The 17,459-nt window shown below is 41.2% G+C and overlaps 1 protein-coding gene and 2 long non-coding RNA genes across 5 annotated transcripts in view; all 3 read left to right on the forward strand.

Moving 5' to 3' along the window:
- The window catches only part of LOC130526837 (B-cell receptor CD22-like), a 33,982-nt gene extending 17,387 nt beyond the window's left edge, over positions 1-16,595 (forward strand). Inside the window, exons 1-10 of one of the 3 annotated variants that reach the window (XM_057034808.1) lie at positions 1,244-1,393; positions 1,543-3,008; positions 13,341-13,619; positions 13,698-13,931; positions 14,027-14,131; positions 14,338-14,532; positions 14,734-15,066; positions 15,389-15,734; positions 15,831-15,876; positions 15,961-16,595. In XM_057034808.1, coding sequence (XP_056890788.1) covers positions 2,957-3,008; positions 13,341-13,619; positions 13,698-13,931; positions 14,027-14,131; positions 14,338-14,532; positions 14,734-15,066; positions 15,389-15,734; positions 15,831-15,876; positions 15,961-16,149 — 1,779 coding nt within the window. In that variant the 5' untranslated portion in view covers positions 1,244-1,393; positions 1,543-2,956 and the 3' untranslated portion in view covers positions 16,150-16,595. Of the gene's footprint in view, positions 1-1,243; positions 1,394-1,542; positions 3,009-12,900; positions 13,153-13,340; positions 13,620-13,697; positions 13,932-14,026; positions 14,132-14,337; positions 14,533-14,733; positions 15,067-15,388; positions 15,735-15,830; positions 15,877-15,960 lie in introns of those variants that run through there. The other 2 variants (XM_057034807.1, XM_057034809.1) reach the window with 2 other exon arrangements.
- Positions 4,288-5,650, forward strand: LOC130526929 (uncharacterized). The gene is made up of 2 exons (XR_008950894.1): positions 4,288-4,453; positions 4,538-5,650. It is a non-coding gene; the product is annotated as an uncharacterized LOC130526929 (long non-coding RNA).
- Positions 5,984-6,996, forward strand: LOC130526933 (uncharacterized). Its single transcript, XR_008950898.1, has 2 exons — positions 5,984-6,660; positions 6,810-6,996. It is a non-coding gene; the product is annotated as an uncharacterized LOC130526933 (long non-coding RNA).
- Positions 16,596-17,459: the final 864 nt, after the last annotated feature.

A 17,459-nucleotide genomic window follows, 5' to 3' on the forward strand; every position in this document is an offset into this window, starting at 1 on the left:
TCATTTCAAACCCAGCAACACTCTCAGACAGAGGTTAGTACACCCAAAGGACAAGACACCAAGACCCAAACAAAGTAATGTTGTTTATGCTGTACAGTGCCAGGAGGAATGCAAGGAACTGTACATTGGGGAAACCAAACAACCTCTCCACAGAAGAATGGCACAACACAGACGTGCCACCTCTTCGGGTCAGGATTCAGCAGTCCACTTACACTTAAAGGAGAGTGGGCACTCCTTCGAGGACAGCCAAGTACGGATACTGGCCAGAGAAGACCGCTGGTTTGAAAGGGGGGTTAAGGAAGCTATCCATGTTAAATTGGAGAAACCATCCTTGAACAGAGGTGGTGGCCTGAGGCACTTCCTATCACCCACATACAATGCAGTCCTCCACTCCTTCCAACAGCAAAACAAACATTCACACCATTCCAGGAGACCCAGTGACTCATCACCATGTGACCCAGCAGACAAAGGGGAGACACCTCAACAGAAACTAGGTGAACGACCCGACCAACGACCCTGCTAACGACTCTCAGGTGACCACCCGGATCATTAGCATGCAAATGGTCCACAGGGGCTATATATTTTCAAGCTCTCTCCCCAGCGATTTCAGAACTGAAGAAGCCTTCTGGATAGAAGGCGAAACGTCTTCAAGAGAAGAAACCCAGTCCAGTTGACAGAGAAAACTACCTTGGACATGTAACATGGACGAATTACATTGATCATTTTGTACACCGCCATTTTGTACATCCTACCCTTCGAAGGGGGGAAGATGCAAACACTTTGTTAAAAAGCAGTTTATTCGCAATGATACTCCGTCGCGACATTACCACACACGTAAACCTTAGTCATCTACTGTTATTGACATATTTCTGAAGCTGCAAATTCCTTCAATTGATTTTTAGGGCATGCTAACAAAACAGGAAAATGCCAACCTACACTAGCCACCCTATGTAACCATACATGCCCCAAATCGAACTACAATGCTTGGTGTTTGTGTTTAACAAACAATGTGAGAAACAAAACGGCTGTGTCGATGACGAGGCACTTGTTACCAATAGGCTAATGCCATTTCTGGTTTTTTTCTTTTTTGTAACACTGTACATGTGATAGTTGTTATTAAATGTTGAAAACTCTCCTGAAAAGACACTCAGAGTTCAGAGTTCCTCATTAAAATGGACCCTGACAGCAGCTGCAGGAGTTGGTGTTGCTCTCCTGGTCTTCACCTCACTTGTCATCATCTGGATTATGTGGGTGAAAATGATCACTATTAATTCAAGAACTGTTTCATTTGTATTATATTGTATATTAACTCAGCACTTTTTGGTTGAAAATCAGAAAAAGCAAGTTTTCCAATCAACATTCAGGACCTGGGATGTCAGACAACATTGAGATGGTAAATATAATACAGTGTTCGATAAATATTTCAAGTTATCACTGAAGACCCCTCCCTCAGATGTTTCTAATTATATAACAAGTGACTTCAGACTGAAAACACTGAATTGCATCTGGATTAGAGGCTAAATCTTGGTTGTTTCTCCTCAGCAAAACCCTGAGAGCCACTATGAAAATGTGACAACAGCAAAAACAGAGCAAGATGATCATCAATACAGCAGACTTCACTTCACCCGACAACACACCGATGATCTCTATGCCGCTCTTTCTCCACTGTCTTCTAACTCTCACCACTGCTGACACTGGAAACAACATCAAAAGACATCTAAATATGCAATAGTTTTGTCTTCATTATAATGGTTGTAGTCCTGTGTTGGGTGTTAACGCAGCTCTTAAAGCTCGTATGTATGTGATGGTTTCAGGCCGGGTCACCACAGCTAAAATAAAATCAGATATTTCTGTCCTTGACCTTCTAGCTCACTGCAGCAAATTTGTAATAAAATGTAAAGGACAAGATCATGGAAAATCTATAAAAATGCATGACACAGATGTTTCACTAGAGGTCCTTTTTAAACCACAAATAATAGCAGGAAGTGGAGATTTGAAAGTACATGCCAACTTTACAAAGTTCTCTAATACTTGATACTTTGTGAGTTGGAGTTTAGTTAACATCAAAAGCATCATAAGCTTGTAAAACCTCCTGTGGTGTTTGATGACAAAACTAACAGCGCATGAAGTTAATGGTGAGCCTCCAGGTTTTCACTTGTGCTTCTCTCTGCTGAAGGGGTTCTGGGGAAAGGCAGCCACATCTGTAATTATAGTCAGACTAATTACCATACGCAGGAAATGTATTATTTGGATACATTCTTTTATTTATGCTGCTATGTGCCGATGCTGCTGGGGTACAGAAACATGATCGCCTGATGGGTTTCTGTCACGCACGCTGGTTCATGGCTGCCTCTCCTCTCCTCTCCCATTTGAGTCTGGACCTGATCAAAATTTCTTCCCTTGAAAGGGGAGTTTCTCCGTGCCACTATTGCCTGTTGAGGGTCAGGCCCTGTTTTCTGCAAAAAAACCCTAGAGAGAATTTAGATTGTAACAGACATAAAAGTAAAGATGAAATGAACTGAACTGCCTTACAGTATGCTGATGTGGTATTCTGTACAGGGAAGTTGAAAGAAAAATGTTTTGGGAAACATAAATACATTCTCTAATTTAAAAAATATAATTTTAAAACCCAACCATGACAGCATTGTGCCATTTTAGTCTCTTCCTCTTTATTGTGGGTTTGTCTATAAAAAGTGCTCCTGACACTAACCTCTCATTCTTGTCTTATTATCTTGTCTTATTTCATCTATAAATCCATCTTGAAGCACATTCTAAGGAAGTGGAAATTTGAAGGTACATGCCGACTTTACTAAGTTCTCTTCCTGTTTTAACAGATGTGTGTTGAGTTCATAAGAAGAGCGTCGGTGGCAGAGATCATACTTGTATGTTCTTACTTTGTTGTCGTTAAAGCCAGCTTCATATTAATTTTAAAACACATTTTAAGTTGAAAACAGCAATGTTTTCAACAAAACTGGGATTTGCCATTGTTGGTATCATCCTCAACTCAGGTAGGAATAATTTTTTTGTGCGTTTGTTAAAAAGAATCTATGTTTGATACTTTGTGAGTTGGAGTTTAGTTAACATCATAATCATCATAAGCTTGTAAAACCTCCTGTGGTGTTTGATGACAAAACTAACAGTGCATGAAGTTAATGGTGAGCCTCCAGGTTTTCACTTGTGCTTCTCTCTGCTGAAGGGGTTCTGGGGAAAGGCAGCCGCATCTGTGCCTTAAAAGGTACCGTACTTCATTGAATCTTTCCTGCTCAGCTGAACATTCTACAATCCCAAAATGGTTCAAGCTGGATGGAACCAAGTGGACAGAAGTGTTGGTAAATGGAAATAGATTAAAACACCAGATATCTAAAGATACCCACCCGACTTTATCAGTCATGGGTTTGACAAAGGACGACAAAACCTCTTACTGCTGCAATGAGAAACCAGAAAACTGCCATGAAGACCACATTCAGCTCACTGTTACAGGTAAACTTGATGACTGACTAACTTTAAAGAGAAAGGGACGAGTTTGTGCTAATTCTCTGTGTGGCGTGGGCCCAGACGGGGCTCGGTATCTCTTTTCTAAGTCGACAACGCCACCCCAGGAATTCCACCTGGAGAATTATCAAGGCCGCACAAGTGTTTTCTAATGAGGATAAGAGACTGGTCCAATGTGCAAAATTAATACCTTTATTTCCGGATATCCGCTAACAACAATTGCTAAAATACTCTCTAATGCCTTCCAATAAGTAAATAGTTCGAATCAAAATTGAAGTTAAATAAAAGTTATCTTTCATAGGAAATGTGCTAACTTTCATGTAAATTAGTGCTGAAATTTTAGCATGAATGTGTGGAAAACAGCAGAGGCGAAAATTGTTGATCATTTCTACAGTTTTGTGAATCACTTTACATGATAAAGTGCTTTCCTGTCTGAAACGTGTGAAAATATCTGTTTTCTGCATTTGAATCAGACATAAAAGTCAAGATGAGTCCATCTACAGAGGTGACAGAAGGTGATCGAGTCAAACTGACCTGCAGCACCAGCTGTCCTCTGACCAACAACAAGAACTACATCTGGTACCTGAATGATCAACTTCTACAGCTGCCAGAGCACCAAAACAAACACCTGGTTCTGGATGCAGTCACAACTCAGCATGCAGGAAACTACTCCTGTGCTGTGAACACTCAGAGAGATGTTAGATCTCCTGAAAAGACACTCAGAGTTCAGAGTTCCTCATTAAAATGGACCCTGGCGGCAGCTGCAGGAGTTGGTTCTGCTCTCCTGGTCTTCACCTCGCTTGTCATCTGTTGCATCAGGTGAAGAACAGAACCTGATGTAAACTGAGTTAATCACATAACACACATCAAATGTGACTGGTATCACACGTGGGTTTTTTTTAACATTCATTTCAGAGGAAAGGGAAAGTTGAGCCAGAATACTGTCCTCAAGTTGGAGGAGGTAAGTGGCCCGATGCTCCTTAACTATAACCATCTTCCTAAAACAAACATAACACCAACATTCGGTGTCTTGCCTCATTGTCAGGTAAACCACGGTCCTGTGCATGAGGAAATCACAGATCAACCCACGGAGGAGAATGGCATTTACTACAGCAGCATACGTTTCCCCCAGACTGATGTGGATCCTCTTGACAGCATGGTCCAACCTCATCAGCACTAAGAGGAACAGCACATCCCTTATGCTGTTGTCTGTCTGAGGAACCGCTGCACATGAACAAGCATCTTATAGTGTAATTTCTGATTCCTCCAAGTATTTATACAATTAATCATCTTAGTCTTTAGTCTGAGACCATAACGTTGGTGGGACCACGACTGATCATCGTCCCCAGTTTGTGGATTCCTGCTGATTAAGACAGAACTAAAACTGCAACTTATTCACTGATAGAAGATGGGATAAAATTAAGCAGATGTGCTTCATATACACTTACATTAAAATAATAATTTAGCAGCCACAGTTGTAAGGACCTGAACAGGCTTTATCCTGCATTTTAGACAGTTTTTCAGTTATATAGATGCAATAATAATAATAATACAGTATAGGCTCTGTGAGGTGAACTTACCTGAATGGATCATCACCCGTGATGCTCTGCAGTTTTGACCTGCTGTGTAGTAGCAGCCTACTATTTAACTCGTCAACATGTGAAGTAACACAAAGAAAATATTAATTGTATTATGTGCATGTAACATGGACGAATTGCGTTGATTGTTTTGTACACCGCCATTTTGTAAATCCTACCCTTCGAATGGTGACGCCAACACTTTGTTAAAAAGCAGTTTATTCTCAATAATACTCCGTCGCGACATTACCACAGACACACAAACCTGCCGTTATTGACATTTACAGCCACCCTATGTAACCACACATTCGTGTAAATATCCCAACTTGTTTTATCAATATATCTCTATCTATCTATAACAAAAATAAATAATAAACAAACAATGTAAGAAACGAAACGGCTGAGTCAATGACAAGGCACTTGTTACCAATAGGCTAATGCCATTTCCGTTTATTTCTTTTTTGTAACACCGTACATGTAATAGTTGTTATTAAATGTTGGAAACTGACAGAACAAAGTTTGGATGTATAAATAAAATAAGTGCTGTACCTTTTGTTTAATAAATGCGCAGTAAATAATTACTTGGAGTCTTCCATCAGATGACCGGCAGTTTTGCAGTATTATGAAGGCATTCACATATCTACATCTGGGATACACTCCAGAAGACATTAATGAAGAGAAACACGTAACATTTTAAATGTTAGTCCACAGGTATAGAGGTAAAACAAATACTGTGATTTGCAGTGCATAAACAAAAAAATGCAATTAATCATCTGCTTCCAAAATCAAGTCTGAGTAAAAGAAAAAAAAAGTTGCGCGGATGGGTGTTGTTTTTAAATAACTTAAACCTTAAAAAACATGTCCATGTAAGGCAGTAATCATTCACCAGCATCTAAGGATGAAGTCATGTCGTCCCATTAACAGAAGGAGAAATGGAAATGGAGAGGAGAGCTTCAGGGTATTACAACATCTCAAAGTTACATCAATATACTTTGCAGACAAGTACATGACGTTGGTCTGACTGCTATTTTCAAGCTGCTAGACTTACCACTTCCTCCTGTTTCTCAACAGTCAAGACGGGAAGCTCTTTATGCATCACTCTGTTTTACTGTTTTCACCCAGAGGTGAGACCTTCTCACAGAAGGTGATCGAGTCAAACTGACCTGCAGCACCAGCTGTCCTCTGACCAACAAGAACTACATCTGGTACCTGAATGATCAACTTCTACAGCTGCCAGAGCACCAAAACAAACACCTGGTTCTGGATGCGGTCACAACTCAGCATGCAGGAAACTACTCCTGTGCTGTGAACACTCAGAGAGATGTTAGATCTCCTGAAAAGACACTCAGAGTTCAGAGTTCCTCATTAAAATGGACCCTGGTGGCAGCTGCAGGAGTTGGTGCTGCTCTCCTGGTCTTCACCTCACTTGTCATCACCTGGATTATGTGGGTGAAAATGGTCACTGTTAAATCAAGAACTGTTTCATTTGTATTATATTGTATATTAACTCAGCACTTTTTGGTTGAAAATCAGAAAAAGCAAGTTTTCCAATCATCATTCAGGACCTGGGATGTCAGACAACATTGAGATGGTAAATATAATATAGTGTTTGTTAAATATTTCAAGTTATCACTGAAGACCCCTCCCTCACGTGTTTCTAATTGTATAACAACTGACTTCAGACTGAAAACACTGAATTGCATCTGGATTTGAGAATAAATCTTGGTTGTTTCTCCTCAGCAAAACCCTGAGAGCCACTATGAAAATGTGGCAACAGCAGAAACAGAGCAAGATGATCATCAATACAGCAGACTTCACTTCACCCGACAACACACCGATGATCTCTATGCCGCTCTTTCTCCACTGTCTTCTAACTCTCACCACTGCTGACACTGGAAACAACATTAAAAGACATCTAAATATGCAATAGTTTTGTCTTCATTATAACGGTTGTAGTCCTGTGTTGGGTGTTAACGCAGCTCTTAAAGCTCGTATGTATGTGATGGTTACAGGCCGGGTCACCACAGCTAAAATAAAATCAGATATTTCTGTCCTTGACCTTCTAGCTCACTGCAGCAACTTTGTAATAAAATGTAAAGGACAAGATCATGGAAAATCTATAAAAATGCATGACACGGATGTTTCACTCGAGGTCCTTTTTAAACCACAAATAATAGCAGGAAGTGGAGATTTGAAAGTACATGCCGACTTTACAAAGTTCTCTGATACTTGATACTTTGTGAGTTGGAGTTTAGTTAACATCAAAAGCATCATAAGCTTGATGACAAAACTAACAGTGCATGAAGTTAATGGTGAGCCTCCAGGTTTTCCCAAAATGGTTCAAATTGGATCGAACCAAGTGGACAGAAGTGTTGGTAAATGGAAGTAGATTAAAACACCAGATATCTAAAGATACCCACCCGACTTTATCAGTCACGGATTTAACAAAGGACGACAAAACCTCTTACTGCTGCAATGAGAAACCAGAAAACTGCCATGAAGACCACATTCAGCTCACTGTTACAGGTAAACTTGATGACTGACTAACTTTAAAGAGAAAGGGACGAGTTTGTGCTAATTCTCTGTATCTTTCTCTTCATCTCAGCCCTGCAGGTGAAGGTGTTTCCCACCACAGACGGACAGACGGTAACACTGATGTGCAGCACCGCCTGTACGCTGACTGACAGACCTGCTGCCTACATCTGGTACAGGAACTCAGAGCTTCTCTATCAAGACAGGTCTCCATGGTACCAGGAGATGGTCACCAGCGACAAAACAGTCAGATACTCCTGCGCCATCAAAGGCTACGAGGCTCTCAGAGCTCCTGCAGTCACAGTGGGTCAGTTATGTTTCGCTGGCGTTTCAACCACCAAAGTAATCCTGCAGTTTATTTAATCTGAACTTAATCCAGCAACCAATATCAATATCAATATCAATCTTTACTTATATGGCACTTTTCATACGCTAGGTAGCACAAAGTGCCTCACAAAGGATAAAAACGCAAAGAGAACAAGAGAATCAAGAAAAGGACACACACACACACATGCATACAAACACGTACACACACACATCCACACACACAAACAAGCTTAGACAAGTTGAGACATGGCTGGGCACCGAGACCTGAGGCGAAGGAGACGCCACCTTTGGAGGCCCACCAGGCCGAGGGAGGTCACGGTCCGTGACCACAGGCGGTACCGCCACAAAGACCAGCCCGACCCGGACAGACCGGAGGCTCCACACCAAAGCACAGAGCCCCCTAACCCCCCAGGCCAGAGCTGTCCACGGGACAGCACCCCCAGTGGTAGACCGGAAACATCTCCCAGCCTGGCAGGCCCCCATGAGGAAACACCATGAGGAGACACTGGAGCTAAAAACTGAAGGCATGAAACAGTAAATGGGATAAAAGGTATAAAAGCTAAAAGCTGAGGAACTAAGAATTGAAGTAGTAAAACAGTACTAAGACTAAAACAGACTAAAACAGTAAATGGGATAAAAGGTGTAAAGACTAAAAACTGAGAGACTAAGAACTGAGGGAATAAAACAGTAAAAGTGTCAAGTAAAATAAGGATAAGACATAAAGAAGCATGAAGACATAAAATAAATTGAAAATAATCAGAAAATCAATTAAAGGCCTGATTAAAAAGGTGTGTCTTGAGCCTCTTTTTAAAAATCTCAACAGTCTCTGCGGCCCTGAGGTTCTCCGGCAGGCTGTTCCACAGTCGGGGACCATAATAACAGAAGGCCGCTTCCCCGTGCGTTTTAGAGCTTACATGTGGAATGGTTAAAAGGCCGGTGCCAGAGGACCTCAGAGTCCGCGAGGGTTGATAGAATAAAAGCAGGTCAGATAAATAAGTCGGGCCAAGACCATTAAGACATTTAAAAACTAATAAAAGAACCTTAAAATCGATCCTGAAACGCACGGGTAGCCAATGCAGCGATTCTAAAACTGGTGTGATGTGCTCCCGCCCTCTGGTCCTCGTCAGCACTCGTGCAGCTGAGTTTTGTAATAATTGTAGGTTGGTGATGCTCTTTTTTTGGAAGACCAGAGAGCAGGGCATTGCAATAATCTAAACGACAAGAGATAAAAGCGTGCATCAGCACCTCCGTGCTGGCCTGAGAGAGAAACGGGCGGACTCTGGCTATATTCTTCAGGTGGTAAAAACCTACCTTTGTTATGTTTTTGATGTGTGGGATAAAACTAAGCTCAGAGTCAAAGATCACACACCAGATTTTTTAAAGATTGAGATGGCTTAAAATCCTTTAATTTTTGAAAAAGTTTCTCTCTCTGACCTTCAGGACCAATAACTGAGACTTATGTTTTGTCCTGGTTGAGCTGTAGGAAGTTTTCTGCCATCCATGACTGGATATCTAGAATACAGTTAAAAAGGGCATCAACTGGCCCTGTGTCATCAGGAGCCACGGCGATGTACAGCTGCGTATCGTCAGCATAGCTGTGGAAGCTGATGCCGTGGCTCCTGATGACGTCCCCAAGAGAAAGCATGTAAAGATTAAAAAGGGTTGGACCTAAGATTGACCCTTGGGGAACCCCACATCTTGTCTCATGGATTCTCGAGGAGCATGTATCCATACTTACAAAGAAGCTTCGATCACTAAGGTAGGAGGTGAACCAGTTAAGAACAGTACCAGAGAGACCGACCAGGTTCTTCAGTCTATTCAATAAAATATGGTGGTCTACTGTATCAAAAGCGGCGGTCAGATCCAGTAGAACCAACACCGTGAGCTTTTTGTTGTCTAGGTTACACCTGATGTCATTTAAAATCTTTAAAAGGGCTGTCTCTGTACTGTGGTTCATCCTAAAACCAGACTGATGCCTCTCTAAAATATCATTTGAGTTTAAAAAATCATTTACTTGGTTAAAAACAAGTTTTTCTAAAATTTTACTTAAAAATGGTAGGTTGGATACAGGCCGATAGTTATTTAAAACGCTGGGGTCTAGATTGCTCTTCTTCAGAAGGGGCTTCACCACTGCCGTTTTAAAGGAGGTGGGGAAGACACCCGTCTGAAGAGAGCAATTCACCATATATAAGAGATGTTCCTCAAAGAATCCATAAAATGTTTTGAAAAACGGTGTGGGAATTGGGTCTAAAAGGCAGGTTGTGGGCCTGACTTGGGAGAAAACTCGACCAAGTGTCCTCGCATCAACCAGGACAAAACTCTCCAGTGTCTCCTCAGGTGAGAGCAATGATCCAGGAGTGTTGTTGATGAAAATTTGCTGTGATAAAAGACTGGATCTAATATTATCGATTTTACTCCTGAAGTGGTCTGCAAAGGCCTCGCAGAGGGTGTCAGTCGTTGTTGTGGGACACCTAGTAAAATTACCATTGGTTAAAAGGTCAATTGTGTGGAATAGAAATTTGGGGTTGTTTTTATTGTTGGAGATTAGTTTTTTGAAATGAGAGGTTCTTGCCTGCTTGATTGTGTTATTGTAGGTTTTGAGGTGTTGATAAAATATTTCTTTATGAATGGTCAGTTTGGATTTCCTCCACCTCCTCTCAGCACTCCTGCAGGTTCTTTTCAGTTTTCTAGTTTCTTCATTTCTCCACGGTGGTGCACGTTTTGTTCTTACAGTTTTTGTGACAAGTGGAGCCACAGAGTCCAGCGTTGACTTTAATTTATTATTAAAAGTGTCAACAATAAAATCACACAGTGCTGGTAAAATTTCTGCAGGAGTGCTCTGTAAAATCTGGATAAAATTTGCAGCCACTTCAGGAGTCAGGTAGCATCTCCTCACCGTTCTCACAGGGGCCCCCCGCTGGTTAAAACTGGTTATGTTAAAAAACACACGAGTGGTCAGACACGGCCAGATCCACAACAGAGGACCCACCCACGGACAGGCCATAGGTTATGACCAGGTCCAGGGTGCGACCTCTGTTGTGGGTCGGCTGCGTGACATGTTGTTTAAAATGCAAACTGTGAAGGAGGTTTAAAAATTCTCTGGACACTGGGTCCGCGGCGTTGTTGAGGTGTAGATTAAAATCACCAGTTATTAAAATCCTGTTGTATTTAGCATAGATGATTGATAAAAATTCCGAGAATTGACTGATAAAAGAGGTGGAGTATTGGGGTGGTCTGTAAACTGTTATGCTTAAAATAGGAGGGCTGCTAAAAACAAACGCATGATGCTCAAATGATGGAAACGTATTAAAAGACACCTCGCGTGAAGACATTTCGGTCCTTGTTATCGAAGCGGTTCCACCTCCTTTCCTACCCCCCCTTGTAGAAAATAAAAAGTTAAAATCTGGGGGGCAAGCCTCCGTGAGGACAGCAGGTGCATCAGTGCCAAGCCATGTCTCGGTAAGAAGAATACCATCAAGGTTTCTGTCTAAAATTAAATTGTTTATTATAAAAGATTTGTTTAAAAGAGAGCGCACGTTCAGCACAGCCATCTTTATGTCCGCGCCGGACGTGCGCTCATCATGTCTTTTTATGGGAACAATAAAAGCACTGTCACGTCTGGGAACAGTCCTGGGATTCTGTCCGTATGAAGTGATGGTGTCAATGGAGTGAGTGATCTGTGATGTTGATGGCAGACATGGGAGTAGTGGTGGAGGGGCATATATGGTGGGGCGTGCGGGGGGTGAGCGTATATGTGAGTGCGAGTGGGGGGCAGAGTGTTGGTGTGCATGTGTTTTAACCAATAGTCAGGAGGTGGATGTTGCGCAGGAACGGACAGTGAAGTCAATGTTCAAAGATAGAAGCCGGGACCCCTCGTGGTTTGGGTGAAGGCCGTCCCGTTTAAAAAGATGGGGTCTATTTAAAAAGGCAGCAAAATTGTCAACGAAGGGGATTATTAGGGCATGCTAACAAAACAGGAAAATGCCAACCTACACTAGCCACCCTATGTAACCATACATGCCCCAAATTATTTTATTTGTATATGTATATATTTTTTAATCGAACTACAATGCTTGGTGTTTGTGTTTAACAAACAATGTGAGAAACAAAACGTCTGTGTCCATGACGAGGCACTTGTTACCAATAGGCTAATGCCATTTCCGTTTTTTTTTCTTTTTTGTAACACTGTACATGTGATAGTTGTTATTAAATGTTGAAAACTCTCCTGAAAAGACACTCAGAGTTCAGAGTTCCTCATTAAAATGGACCCTGACAGCAGCTGCAGGACATGGTGTTGCTCTCCTGGTTTTCACCTCACTTGTCATCATCTGGATTATGTGGGTGAAAATGGTCACTGTTAAATCAAGAACTGTTTCATTTGTATTATATTGTATATTAACACAGGACTTTTTGGTTGAAAATCAGAAAAAGCAAGTTTTCCAATCAACATTCAGGACCTGGGATGTCAGACAACATTGAGATGGTAAATACAATACAGTGTTCGTTAAATATTTCAAGTTATCACTCAAGACCCCTCCCTCACGTGTTTCTAATTGTATAACAACTGACTTCAGACTGAAAACACTGAATTGCATCTGGATTAGAGGCTAAATCTTGGTTGTTTCTCCTCAGCAAAACCCTGAGAGCCACTATGAAAACATGGCAACAGCAACAACAGAGCAAGATGATCATCAATACAGCAGACTTCACTTCACCCGACAACACACCGATGATCTCTATGCTCTACTGTCAACTCTCACCACTGCTGACACTGACAACATTAAGACACTAAATATGCATGTCTTCATTATAATGGTTGTAGTCCTGTAAGCTGAAAGCTCGTATAGATGGCATCGGACACAGCTATGAAATAGATCTGTCCTTGACCTTCTAGCTCACTGCAGCAATGTAATAAAATGTAAAGGACAAGATCATGACTACATGACACTGATGTTTCACTAGAGGTCCTTTTTAAACCACAAATAATAGCAGGAAGTGGAGATTTGAAGGTACATGCCGACTTTACAAAGTTCACTTCCTGTTTTAACAGATGTGTGTTGAGTTCATAAGAAGAGCGTCGGTGACATAGATCATACTTGTATGTTCTTACTTTGTTGCCGTTAAAGGCAGTTTCATATTAATCTTAAAACACAATTTAAGTTGAAAACAACAATGTTTTCAACAAAACTTGGATTTGCCGTTGTTGGTTTCATCCTCAACTCAGGTAGGAATAATTCTTTTGTGCGTTTGTTAGAGAGAATCTATGTTTGATACTTTGTGAGTTGGAGTTTAGTTAACATCAAAAGCATCATAAGCTTGTAAAACCTTCTGTGGTGTTTGATGACAAAACTAACAGTGCATGAAGTTAATGGTGAGCCTCCAGGTTTTCACTTGTGCTTCTCTCTGCTGAAGGGGTTCTGGGGAAAGGCAGCCGCATTTGTGCCTTAAAAGGTACTTCATTGAATCTGTCCTGCTCAGCTGAACATTCTACAATCCCAAAATGGTTCAAGCTGGATGGAACCACGTGGACAGAAGTGTTGGTAAATGGAAGTAGCCTAAAACACCAGATATCTAAAGATACCCACCCGACTTTATCATTCATGGGTTTAACAAAGGACGACAAAACCTCTTACTGCTGCAATGAGAAACCAGAAAACTGCCATAAAGACCCCATTCAGCTCACTGTTACAGGTAAACTTGATGACTAACTAACTTTAAAGAGAAGGGACGAGTTTGTGCTAATTCTCTGTATCTTTCTCTTCATCTCAGCCCTGCAGGTGAAGGTGTTTCCCACCACAGACGGACAGACGGTAACACTGATGTGCAGCACCGCCTGTACGCTGACTGGGAGACCTGCTGCCTACATCTGGTACAGGAACTCAGAGCTTCTCTATCAAGACAGGTCTCCATGGTACCAGGAGATGGTCACCAGTGACAAAACAGTCAGATACTCCTGCGCCATCAAAGGCTACGAGGCTCTCAGAGCTCCTGCAGTCACAGTGGGTCAGTTATGTCTCGCTGGCGTTTCAACCACCAAAGTAATCCTGCACTTTATTGAATCTGAACTTAATCCAGCAACCAGTTCTCTCTCCACCCAGAGTGGGTCTCATCTACCTGCTTTACGGTGTCCTACAATGATGGGAGAATGTGTTTGCACAACCACACTTCAGTGAAAGGACCCTGCTCCATCACGTACCCCACAGGTTCACTTTCATCACTCACAATCAATCCTCTCACAACACTGATCCTTTCATCATTTTACTCTTCATTTGTTTGTGTTTTGTTACTGTTACGTAGTTCCCATTTACAGTACCCTCACTTCCATTATCACAGGTTTTCTTCAGTTTATATGTGATATCTGTATTTTTCTACTTTTAACCATGATTCTATGTTTACCATCTTCTCTCAGAAATATATGTTGAAAAGACTCCAAGGACGGATCATGTCAAACTGAGCTGTAACACCAGCTGTCCTCCCACAACCACTCAATGGTACAAGAACGGAAAAATGCATATAGAGCCATTACAACCAATACCCAACACCTCTCAAGACAACTTCCTGTGTGCTGTCAGTGGTGTGAAGGAGCTGCAGTCTGATGAAGTCTGTGAGTATCACCAAACCCGTGGCCTGAACATAGAAACAAGACAAAGTTTTGATGTGGTTTTATCATAAATCCTTACGAATTTGAGATGCAACAGTCAGAAAAAAATCATAATTAAAGAATCCACTCAAAAATGTCAAGGTTTAAAGTGAATTTCCTTTGAGTTTCATCAAAACTGACACCGTCTTTGCTTTCATCTGTCAGGTGCTGCTGACAAATCCTGCCTGACTGTGAATTATATAAAAAAGAGAATCTGTGCTTTGGAAGGTTCCTCAGTAAACATCTCAAGTAAATATTCCAGTTCAAACCACACAAAATCCAAGGCTAAACACTGGTCTAGAATAATCTGGAATGGTGAGAAGGAGGAGAGAATGAATGTATTGAAAACTGATCATTTTACATATCATGAGGACCAAGAGAAGCAGATTAACACACTGTCAATTCAATCTGTGAAGCAAAGTGACTCAGCAGAATACAGATTCAGGCTCCAAGATGACAACACAAGTCAGAAACCCGGAACTGTTCTGATTGTTACAGGTAAATCTGGATCATAAAATATAAAACAAGCTTAAATCGAGAGAGCTTTGTATCTGAGCCACATCAAAATACAAGATTTTCTCATTTTGCCTTCCAATAAGTAAATAGTTCGAATCAAAACTGAAGTTAAATAAAAGTTATCTTTCATAGGAAATGTGCTAACTTTCATGTAAATTAGTGCTGAAATTTTAGCATGAATGTGTGGAACAGCAGAGGCAAAAATTGTTGATCATTTCTACAGTTTTGTGAATCACTTTACATGATAAAGTGCTTTCCTGTCTGAAACATGTGTGAAAATATCTGTTTTCTGCATTTGAATCAGACATAAAAGTCAAGATCAGTCCATCTACAGAGGTGACAGAAGGTGATCGAGTCAAACTGACCTGCAGCACCAGCTGTCCTCTGACCAACAACAAGAACTACATCTGGTACCTGAATGATCAACTTCTACAGCTGCCAGAGCACCAAAACAAACACCTGGTTCTGGATGTAGTCACACCTCAGCATGCAGGAAACTACTCCTGTGCTGTGAACACTCAGAGAGATGTTAGATCTCCTGAAAAGACACTCAGAGTTCAGAGTTCCTCATTAAAATGGACCCTGGCGGCAGCTGCAGGAGTTGGTGCTGCTCTCCTGGTCTTCATCTCACTTGTCATCTGTTGCATCAGGTGAAGAACAGAACCTGATGTAAACTGAGTTAATCACATAACACACATCAAATGTGACTGGTATCACAAGTGGGTTTTTTTTAACATTCATTTCAGAGGAAAGGGAAAGTTGAGCCAGAATACTGTCCTCAAGTTGGAGGAGGTAAGTGGCCCGATGCTCCTTAACTATAACCATCTTCCTAAAACAAAGATAACACCAACATTCAGTGTCTTGCCTCATTGTCAGGTAAATCACGGTCCTGTGCATGAGGAAATCACAGATCAACCCACGGAGGAGAATGGCATTTACTACAGCAGCATACGTTTCCCCCAGACTGATGTGGATCCTCTTGACAGCATGGTCCAACCTCATCAGCACCAACAGGAACAGCACAACCCTTATGCTGTTGTCTGTCTGAGGAACCGCTGCACATGAACAAGCATCTTATAGCGTAATTTCTGATTCCTCCAAGTATTTATACAATTAATCATCTTAGTCTTTAGTCTGAGACCATAACGTTGGTGGGACCACGACTGATCATCGTCCCCAGTTTGTGGATTCCTGCTGATTAAGACAGAAATAAAACTGCAACTTATTCACTGATAGAAGATGGGATAAAATTAAGCAGATGTGCTTCATATACACTTACATTAAATTGATCATTTAGTAAGGACCTGAACAGGCTTTATCCTGCATTTTAGACAGTTTTTCACAGTTATATAGATGCAATAATAATAATAATAATAATAATAATCATAATAATAATAATACAGCATAGGCTCTGTGAAGTGAACTTACCTGAATGGATCATCACCCGTGATGCTCTGCAGTTTTGAGCTGCTGTGTAGTAGCAGCCTACTATTAAACTCTTCAATATGTGAAGGAACTGTTAGGTTCAAACACGAGAAACACAAATGAGGCAAAGACAACAGTTTGAATTTTACTTGCAAGGAGAACGGGGAGATGTGCTCAGTTACAGATCTCCAACACGTCCTGACGCACACCTCCCGCCATCCTTCTTTTATTGAAATTAGGAGGTTCCTCGTTACAGAAGTCAAATGTGTCTAAGGGAGGGGGAAAACACAAGATAGCAGGTCTCAAACAGAGCAAGAGACTGTAAATCATAATGGTGAGATTATACGTAGGCCTTCACTGATTTGATTAGCTTAGCTCACAAACAGCACATTCTTCTATATCAGACAGATTAAGAGAACATCTCCTGTGTCATGCTCTGCAGCTCTGTCTCCAGTCAATGCCACTTCTCCAACAGCCGCCGCATTTCTGTCGCCCTTGATCAGAGAAGTTCAAGTTGACATATCAAGCATCATGAACATTAAGCATTAGCAAATAACAGGAAACATTAAGTAATGTGAAACAATATAAGAATATAACAAGGCAAAAGCAAATAAGAGATAACTTTAACATAATGGATCTAACATTTCCCTCCTGTTTATCACATATTTGCTTCAAATTCTCATAGTCATTTAACAATCTCTTCCAATAGATTTTCGGTTGCAAAGTCCTGTTTATGAACACAAATACATTTACACTCAGGGGAAAATTAGCTCAATTCCCTCATAGTCTTCAGAGTCTGTAGTCAAATCCGGTTCTTGTCTGCTGATTAAGGGATACAACTCGGCCATTCGGTTTTCCATGGGAGCGATAGCTGTGGTGATAAGGCGGTTAATAAGAGAACGCAGGCAGGGAATACAACAACATCCACACAAGGTAAGGATTGCAGCAAA

This window comes from Takifugu flavidus, chromosome 6 (genome assembly GCF_003711565.1).
Source record: "Takifugu flavidus isolate HTHZ2018 chromosome 6, ASM371156v2, whole genome shotgun sequence".
NCBI classification, from domain to species: Eukaryota; Metazoa; Chordata; class Actinopteri; order Tetraodontiformes; family Tetraodontidae; genus Takifugu; species Takifugu flavidus.